The 10,488-nt window shown below is 38.6% G+C and overlaps 1 protein-coding gene across 1 annotated transcript in view; it reads left to right on the plus strand.

The window, feature by feature from the left end:
* The first annotated feature begins 2,440 nt into the window (after positions 1 to 2,440).
* The window catches only part of LOC102866288 (leucine zipper protein 2-like), a 675,146-nt gene continuing 667,098 nt past the window's right edge, over positions 2,441 to 10,488 (plus strand). Inside the window, 3 exon segments of the mRNA XM_006883771.1 lie at positions 2,441 to 2,616; positions 2,904 to 3,042; positions 3,044 to 3,144. Coding sequence (XP_006883833.1) covers positions 2,441 to 2,616; positions 2,904 to 3,042; positions 3,044 to 3,144 — 416 coding nt within the window.

A 10,488-nucleotide genomic window follows, 5' to 3' on the forward strand; every position in this document is an offset into this window, starting at 1 on the left:
TTGCAGTCCATTGTATATTCAATACTCTTTTCCAGAACCACAGTTCAAAGGCATCAATTCTCCTTCTATCATCCCTAGTCATTGTCCGGCTTTTTGAAGCATAGCAAGTGATTGCAAAGGCCATGGCCTGTATCAGGTACACCTTAGTCTCCAGAATGACAGTCTTGCTCTTCAATACTTTAGAGAGGTCTCTAACTGAAGACTTTCCCATCACAATACGTCTTTTAATTACCTGGATGCTAGTGCCAAGAGTGTTGATTGTGGAGCCAAGCAAACTAAAGCTATGAACAATCTCAATCTCTTCACCATCTGTTACAATGCTGCCAATATGCCCAATGGTGAGAATCTTTGGTTTTTTTTTATACTGAGTGTCGATCCATACTGATGGTTGCAGTCTTTGACCTTCTGCAGCAAGTGCTTCAGGTCCTCCTTAGTTTGAGCAAGCAGGGTTGTATCATCTGCATAATTCAGATTCTTGATGAGTGTTCCTCCAATCCTGATGCCACATTTCTCCTCACAGAGCCCAGCCTCCTAGATAATCTGCTGTGTATATAGATTGAAAAGGTACGGAGATAGGACACCCTTCCCAGTTTTGAACCATGCACTGTTTCCTTGCTCTGTTCTGACGACTGTCTGCTGGTCCAAGTATAGGTTTCGCATTAGCACAATCAAGAGTTCTGGGATATCCATTCTTCTCAGTCAGCCACAGTTTGTTATGATCCACACAGTCAAATGCCTTTTCATAATCAGTGAAACACGGATAGACTTTCCTCTGGTACTCCCTACGTTCAGCCAAGATCCATTTAACATTAACTACAATATTCCTAGTACCACGCACGACCCCTTCTAAATCCAGCCTGCACTTCTGGTAGTTCTCTGTTGATGTGATGTTCCAGACGTTTTCTAATTTGCATACTCTTTTTTTTCCTGTCTGTGGTTGTTTAAGGGTATTGTGACATCTAACCTAAAGAATGTTAATATTGATTCTTTGTCTTGACTGACAACCTAGGGCAGTCTGATTAAAATTTGATGATGTATTATAGTAAAAAGCAATAAAACATAAATTGAAGAAAATCTTTTCTTACATAAGTTTAAAATTTTTATTTAAGAAGTTAAAGATCTGGTGGAATAAAGATTCAATATGAATGCCTTCTTCATTGACTTGGTTACTTAGTGACCTTGACCAGATTACCTGGTCTCCCTGAGCCTGTCCTCTCGACTGCAAAAGAGAAATGAGTAACTAGTATAATTGTGGCATATGATAACAAATACAAATGTGGTAGGTAACCAAAGCATGTTGCTTTAGCAAAATGTTTCACCATCTTTCCTCCTTTGTCCTGTAATCCAAAGAATATTAACTTTTATATCCTGAGTTAAACCTATAGTTTGCTGCACGGGACTGGTATTCCATTTGAAAAAAGTTCTTCATTTTATCACCATGCATTTCAAAACAATATTTGTAATGAATGAATGAATGAATGAATACCTAAGACTTTAATCTCATTTTAAACAACAATGACAAGGAAAATGATTTACTCTTTAACTTCTATACTTGAAAAAAATACAGCTTTATAAGAGATAATGTCCCCACAAATAATATCTCCACAAAGGATTTTTAAAGGACACTTTGATTTTAAATTTATGGAAATGACTTCTTTCTGAACATGAAACGTGAACTGTGGTCTCTGCATAGGAATTTCTGAAGAGAAACTGACTACTATTCTTCAGACCCTTAGATATCTTTCAAGCTCTTCTGAGCGTCAATTTTGCATCCATCACTCTGTTAGATTGGTTATCCTAAGCAATAGCTGAATATACTTATGATTTCAGAGAACTCAGTCCTCTGGTTACAGGATGGAAATTAAGCAAGCTCAAATCTTGATAAGCCCAAGTTTCTTCATAGCTATAATAGTGATAACATTGATTCTTTTTCCTCTAGGATGGTGGTTGTTCAGGGCTTTTAGAAAATTATTTAACCAGTATATTCAGTTTGAATATATAAAATATACTATGTTTTAAAGATCCTAGGTTTGAAAATCACAGTATGTGAAATTTTGCAGAACTGCTTTTTCAAAATGTTAGTTTATGTAAGAGTTGAATTGTTTCATTTTTTTTCTTATGTTTTAAAAGACTGAGGATCATTGACTGCTGGGCATTCATTAAGGCAAATCTGTAAAACAGATACCACCAAATCCTCTTCCCCCAAATCCCAGAACTCTAATTCTGTTAACATTTTGATACATTTCTCTCTACTTACACCTTCTGATTAGTCTCACCTAAGGAAAAGGCTCCTTTCCTTATATGAATTTAGGTTATCAGCTCCAATCCCACTGGCAGCTGCTATTAGAAGCAGACAGATTGAAATCCGAGGGAAAGCTGAAATCTTGAACACCCAGGACGCAGCAAGCATCCTCAGGGCCCAGAAACCTCTTTCTCCTGCATGTTGGCAGGCAAAGCTGCTTGCAATGGCATCGTGGGCTCTGGGCACATTGGTGGACGCTGCTCACTTTTGCTCTCCCCCCACCCTCATCAGGAGGATCATTATGCATTTCTAATTAGAATAGTCTTTTCAAAGCCCTCTCTGGAGCACCTTTCTTCCAAGCACTGTTTAATCAGGTGAGGGGCACCTGCCTGGAATCCAAGCATCTGAGCGTCCTTCCCTGTGATTTTCACCTCTTGCTCAGTACGCCTGTGCAATTAGCAGTAGATTAGGTTTGCCCTCACCCCCGCCCCTCGGGAGAAGCGGGTTCACAGCCCAGTGGCCAGAGCTCTCGGGCAGCCGTGGGGCACCCCCGCCCTCTCCACCGCCTCCAGCGCTAGTGACAGCGCGCCCTCCGGGCTGAGAGCGGCGGCGCCGAGCAATCCCGGGCAGGGCTCGCCTCGCGGTGACATCACTCCTGGAGCTCACTCCTCGCTCCAGCCTTCGCTGATCGGCAGTCCATGTGTCCATCTCCTTCTGTCCTCTGCTGGAGAGGGCACATCTCCGGCTGAGGACTGAGCCGGACACCAGAGAGTGGCAAGGACCAGGAGCAGGCGAGGGAGTCCAGGCAGCGAGGAAAGGAGGACCCCGGCAGGCAACAGAATGAAATTCAGCCCAGCGCACTACTTGCTGCCTCTGCTGCCAGCATTGGTCCTCAGCACCAGGTAAGTCCAGGAGCCGGAGTGACCTGTGCAGGGGTGCTGTCCTACGAGGTTGTAGGTCGCCGGCGGGGTCCAAGGACAAACACTTCCAGCTAGTTGCATCTCTCACCTAAGAGAATCTCCTCTCATGAGTCAGTCTCTGCAGTTCTTCAGAGAAATAGCAGATCCTTTTTCTAGTTTTCCCAGTCTTTTGAAGAAAGTCGGCTGTCTGTGAGGGCACGAAGGTTTCTCTTCTAGAGAGAACGAACACGCATTCCTTCAACCCCAGAGATAGCAAATGGATAATGTGAAGGTAACAGAGAGACCAAAATAAATAAAGGTAAGAGAGGAGGAAATTGTCACCAGCAGTGTTCTTATACTATAATAGTCACAGTATCCCATCTCTTGAAAGTGTGTCTTATTTTAAGGTAGAGAAGAAGCCAAGGGAATAGTCTGACACTGAAAGATTCTAAATCTTGTTCAAAAGTTCCTGAACTTCTAAAAATGACTGGGTTGAATGTCTTGAAGAGGCTGTGGATTAAGGGAATCTTGCAGTTTCATTTGACTGTCTTGTGCTCAGATCTAAGATTAAAAAAAAAAAAAAAAAGAGGATGCAAAGCAATGAAAAGTTAGAAGACATTCCCAGAGTGCTGATGGAGAGACTCTAGTCAGAAACAGTTAGGTACTGTTTCATCATTGGCTTTTGATGGGACTTTAAGCCCCAGCACAGAGGAGCTATTTTCAGTAGAGGTTTAAAATGCAGTGATTGAGAAGAGTTTGTGACTCCCCACTGTTGATCAAGTCCCAAAGTTGGTTGATGGGCTTTGCTTTCTTCCACTAGCACAGAACAAAGGTGGACTGTTTCTCTGCCCAGGGCTGCCTTTATTCTGCATGCCCCTCAGTATCATGTTGGCAGAAACTTCTTTCCCTTGGCTGCTGCAAAATAAGATAAGCCACACAAGATTCAAATTAAAATTCACATGAACAACTGATCATACATGTGATGGAACTGTAAAGGGAGAAGTAAGGTTCTATCTAACTCTGAAATTAGCAAGGATGAGGAAAACTCCTTATCAGTGAAGAATCCAGACACTAAAAATCTTATGTCCTTTCTCTGTCTACATACTCCTTCCTGGCCTAAAAAGTCAAACTTTCTTTTCAGTGAGGGATTATATGATTTCACCCAATTAGTTTCTGAGTTTAGTCTGTCCTTTGAGACAAATCCCAGTAGGCATCTTAAGTTTATATCCTTTAAATTTCTTCTAAGGCTTGCTTGCCACTTGGTTTTATAAAATCCATGTGACTTTAAAGAAACTGCTTTGCTTCCTGATACTGTAAGAACTTGTTTTAATTACAGAGAACATTTTAATGTTTGTGTTATGCTCCAAACACCTTGAGGCAAGATGCATGTCACAGTTATTCTTTGAAGATATTTGCCTTTCATTTTGAACTTGTGTGTTGTGGATTTGTAATTATGGGTAGTTTTTTTCAAGGTTTCTATCAATACATGCAATAAAAGAATAAATAAATCAATAATGGCATCTTAGCCCAGAGTCATTTTTTTAAAACAATGAGGTTTCCTACTGTTGCCAGTGTACATTTGCCTTTTAAAGTTTAAGTATCTTAGCCCAGAATCTCAAGTTTTAATGTTGGTTATTTAGGACAAGACAAAGAAACATCACATTCAGTTTTATAAGAATGTTAATTTCTAGCAGGGAAAACTCTTTTTTTCCACACACCCAACACATTTACAGTCACAAAAATTAGAGTGGTAATCCGTAGCTGACTTTACAAAACTTCCACCGTGTTCTTTGTAGAGGAAAATTGTGAGAGATTCTGATTTAAATTGACTCTCACCTGCTGAGTCATCAAAAGGAGCATTCTGGCATTGAAAAAGTGAACCTTTTCTAATCAGTGACACATCTCGTTAGCGTGATTATTGTGTGGCAATTTGTCTTTCCAGATGCCCAGAGTACTTTGTGACCATGAGCAAACTTCAAAATGAATATGTTGCTCTGAAGATGTCATTTTGAAGAGGGGATCATGGTTTAGTGATTTTTAACAGAAGGCCATTCTCTCTACAATATTTAAAACTTTGTATAAGCATGTGGTTAATGAGCAGGCTAGAATCTAAACTGAACAGGTTTGTATGAGCAGTTGGATTATGAGAGGTGAGCTTATTTTCCCGCTGGGAAAAACTGTGTAGCTCAGCCCTGGCCACCTGTGACAGTGGTTTTCTAGCCAAACCCTCCTGTCAACTCAATTTCTTAGGCAATGGTCCTGTAAAAGAAGCAAACTTCTACAATTCCACATGCATAGACTGATTGTTGGATTCATTAGCAAACAGGAGCAGCTGTCAGTTTTCCCCATAGCCTTTGGGAGATGTCACCTGTTTTTGTCAAGTTCTTTTCCTAGTGTGGGAAAAACAGAGCTGAGACTATTGATGCAAAAATGTATTTGTTTTGACATCTTTTTCTGGGCACAGATCCTTAATAACTTGATATCACCCTTTGCCATATATTTAAAGTTTTGTTCTGTCCTAAAATAATATGCTCTCTGAAGCAAATATTGCAATTAAAGAAAGACTAGTCACTGTATAATAGTGTTCTTGCTACAGGGATGGAAACTCTTAAAAGGATTCACTCTTTTAAATAGGAAATTTTATAATAGCTTTCTGTTCCTGTTGGCTCCTTCTCTCCTCATTTCTTTTGGTAGCAACTTTTGATGCTGTAGCACAAGAAATGTGCACTTTTCAACATCAATGCCCTCCAATCAGAGTTTGTTTCATCAACCCCAAAGAAAACTAAATGTTCACCTTCAGTACCAGCCGAGAAGGCCTCTATTTTACTGGCAAGTCCCATTAAGCTAAAGAGAGCTATTTAATGTCTTAGTATACTCTCTCTTCTGTTCAGGAAGTACATTCAAACTCAGAAAAAATGCAAGTTAATGATATGAATAATGCAGCTAATACAGAAAGCTATTTAACCTGTGCACAAATAAATGTGGTCGAGGAAAGTAAACATGTGTTGGTTTAATAGCTGCAGAATAGAATGACTGTACTTTTTAAATCGCCTCATTCTGAAGAAGTATTAAATTGCTATTCCAAGGCAGCCAGTAATTCACTTCAGAAAGCAGTAGTCTAGGTATTGAAAAGAATGGTGGGATGAAAAATTCTTTAGAAGTTCTTGGTGACAAGGGACCCATGTGGTGCTGGAGAAGGCGTGCGCTTTAGTCTGCTGAACCTCTGTTCCTTTATGCTGTGGCTCGCCTCTTGATGCCTTTGGTTTGTTACGTTTTAAATGACTTAATGGGGAGCGTGGCATGGCAGGGGAGGAGTGAAGGTCTACTGACTTCTGGTGGTTTTTACATCAAGCAAGAACTTTCCACGGATGTTTGGTGATAGTCCTCCCAATAGGAGTCACCTTTGAGGTCTCACTTGGACCTTATCAGCAGTCATATCACATCTTTATTTTGGGATCTATTTTTAGGCGACACTGACACTGTATTTACTCTATGCCTTTATCTAATTCTTGATTAAGTTGTTTCCCCTCACCCCCCACCTTAGGCTATAAGGACAAGAATTGCAGTAAGTAGACAATAAGGACTCACAGAATTATTTTTTTAAAAAGAACCCTAAATTTGAATCAGGAAGCAGTTAATGTAACTCCTTTGCATTGGTCTAAGGGAGCCCTAGGGGCCTATACCATAGTTTGTTGCACTTCTATCTAAAAGTCTCTGTCTCCAATAGATTGTATCCACCAGCTGTTCCTCATGAGAAAGATGAACAGTCTCCTCCTTTAAAGACTTACAGCTTCCGATACCCAATGGAGAGTGTCGACGAGTCAGAACTGACTCTATGGCAGTGAGTCTGAATTTTGGAAGGTTGTTCTGCCAAGTCACATGCACCACATGATACTGACGCACACGTGGCTCTATTTAAAATCCTTCATCTGTGATGAGATTTGTACAGTTAAGTACAATTGGGTTAAAGCAACATCTTTCATAGACTAAGATGATGTTAAAAAGAGAATGCTCTGACTTTTAGAGTTAAAATTCTAGACTGGAGCTAACAACTTCCAGCAGGAGATTTTCAAATTATTGGTATGAGAATTAAGTTTGTGGATGAAATTTCCCGTTGACTAACAAGAAGGACATCAACAACATTTCAGATTTGACTGGATGATTAACCTAGACTGAACTCCATGTAATTATTAAAAAACAACAACAAAAAAAAAAACCAACCACCACACAATAAAATAAAAACCAAATTGACTATGTTGTCAGGAAGGAGAAAATACCGAGAGGAATGTGGTTCTAACCAATGATGTTTATGTGTGCGTTTCTCTTTGTGTGATGGAGCATGTGTGTGTGTGTGTGTGTGTGTGTGTGTGTGCATGTGCATGTACATCAATTCTTTCATCAGACGTACACCTGGGAATCTGTTCAGTGAGGGAAAAATCAATGGAAGTAAGTGGAACGAGTTTTAATAGCTAAAATTCCACACATGAGAAATGCAGACATTCACTGGAACCTGGTTTCTTCCTTTAGAGAAGACTTTCATGTTTCCATATCACATTCATAATGCACCTACAATAATCCAGTTATTGTATGAGACAGTAGGACAATGGATGAATTATAAATAAGAGAAAACTGGGTAAATAATTAAAAGAAGTTGAAACAAAGTTCCATGTGTGATTGAGGAAAAGCAAATGCTGTAATGTCAATTTAAGGGACATTTGAAGAGATTTCTATCCTTTAGGATAGAAGAGAATAATAATATTTGTGATTGACTTAAATGTCATGCATCATTTGTTAATTGTGTAACATTAGGCAAATTACTTATCCTTTTTCTGCATAAAGCAGGGCTACTCATACAACTGTGTGAGAGTAGTTGAAAAGAAAGAATGAGGTAACCTCTGGAAAGAGTTTAGGATAGTTTCTAGAACATAGCAGATGTACTATAGGTATTAGTCTGCGGTTATTACCATAGAGTTATTATAGTTTGAATAAAATATTTCTCTCTGTGAGTGAGTACAGAATATCTTGGGACAGAGGAGTAAATGAATACTTGAATATAATTATGTTTCTTTCAATCACATGGGAGACATTTTAGTCAGGTGGGTTGTATGTGTTACGTAGTTGAGTCACAATGTTTTAACTAGCTGAAAAGGATCTCCTGCTAGTTTTGGGAAATGTTGATTTGGAGGTTATATTCACCTAGTTTGTATATATTATATCATACTTTATTCACAGTTGTGTCATGACACTTCGAGTGTTCTGAAATGTTGACCATCATATGACAGAGTGTGTATTATATATTTAGCCATCGTGCTTGAGTGTGGATGTGTGTTTTCACAATGACATATTTTGGCTAAGTGGTTTATAGAGGTGTTACTATATGCAGCTGAAAGGAAATAAGAAGTATAAGTATGTCAAGTGTGCTTCACAGAAATACTATGTTTACTATGAATAAGCTATTTTCTTCATGTGAATAAGAAGCAAAAGGGAATGGAAAGAAAGCCATTCTATTCAGGCATGAGCTGAAAACCATTCCATTTGGACAAAAGCTGAAGGTCAACCAAGTAAACAGTATGCTCTGGGGATCCTCTCATAAACACTGGGAAATATTGTTATACCATAGGTAGTGATGGCATTGCAATTATGTCTGGCTTGCTTGGCCTTGCTTCAGAGAATGTTAATCTTTTCAAGTGTCTTTAAAGAGTCTGTTTTTGGAAAACATGCTGTGGATACAAGATTGTGTTCTAAGTCAAAGGACTTCCCCTTTGAGGTGAGAAAACCAAAGAACTGAGTGATTGAGACTTAGTCAAGATCACAAAAGGAAATAAAAATGAAGGCCTTAGTTCTCCATAATTTTCTTTTCCAATATGATGCCCCCACTGTCCATGGCATACTTCTTCAGTAATAAATGAACATGTCTACTCTTAGTGCCTAACATATATCCAGACCTGTTCTAAAAATGGTGAAATAGAAAGAAAATTGAAAACCAAACTTGCTGACTATTTTGGTAAAAGAGTGGTATATAATGAAAAAATATCACAGTAATGAATATTTGAACACCATTTTTCAGTCTATGTTTAATTATTTCTGGAGGACTGAGCTGGCTTAGAAAAAGAATTCCAGGTCATTTCCAGCATTCAAAGCAGAAGCCTTAATCAGTTCTCATTATTGCACACAATTTACCTTGAAAAAGATACACCTAGAATGGTTCCTGTTGACCTTTCAGTTCTAGTAGAGTGGTGTTTTTGTGCCATTAGCAGCTTTTTGTTGAATCTGTCTCCTAAATACAGTTTCTAGATAGTTCTTGTGGATTCCTCACATACAAAACTTATGTTCTAAGTGTATTCCTCAGTATACAGCATATTTACTCTGGAGAAGATTGCTCCTTATATATCTTCACATTTGTCTTTAATGTATGATAATAGTGGTAGGAAGTTGCACTGCATCCACTAGCTGTTTCATGACAGAAGGATGCACAATCTCTCCTGTGTGATTTAATGGCCCTGAAAACCCACTAGAGGTTCAGCTGTGGGTTAGTTTCAAGTCTGTGAAAAACGTTAGTACAATTAATTTGATTAGCTTGGCTTTATACTTTTACTACAGCTTTTGTACTGATAATAGTTATTTTCTACACCATCTGCAGGATCAGGTGGATAGGTTTTGTTGTATGTACATGCACCGTAAGTTTTGTCCTTTGAATAGATAGCTTTTAAATTCCTTAACTATGAATTGGAACATAATAATGTCCAAATTTTAGAACCATTAGGATTAAATAAATATTAATGTAACTTCTAGCTTAGTAAATAGCATGTAGTTTGTACCCTAAAGTCTGAGGAAATATTAAGGCATGATAGTTATCATACAGTTGTATTACAATCAAGTGTACTGATTTTATCTAATTTAATGCTTAGTGAAAGTTCAAAACAAATAGATTCCTTATGTAGGTTGAGCATTTTCTAACTTCAAACATTCAGAAAAGTAAAATGATTTCTTGATTGCTATTGTTTAACACAAGTAGAAAGAAGTTGGGGAGAAGATAATTTAATCCAAGGAGTGTTTATTTTATAAAGACTTGGAGTACTACTTCTTTGTGTGGAAGAATGTATTTTAGAAGGAACTTAAATAAGTGTAGACAATTGTGTTGGGTAAGTTCAATGTCAGAGATTTCTCCAAACTATTGAAGAGCAATGAAGTCAGCTTGAAGGCAAAGGTGGACCCAATTCAGGTCATGGTCTTTTAAAGCACTTACTGTGCAGGATGGATGGTGAAGAGATTGAGATTGTATACAGCTTTAGTTTGCTTGGCTCCACAGTCAACACTCTTGGCACGAGTAGCCAGGAAAGTAAAAGG

The sequence above is a fragment of the Elephantulus edwardii genome, unplaced genomic scaffold (genome assembly GCF_000299155.1).
Source record: "Elephantulus edwardii isolate Elephantulus edwardi_28Jun2011 unplaced genomic scaffold, EleEdw1.0 scaffold00029, whole genome shotgun sequence".
In the NCBI taxonomy this organism is placed as follows: Eukaryota; Metazoa; Chordata; class Mammalia; order Macroscelidea; family Macroscelididae; genus Elephantulus; species Elephantulus edwardii.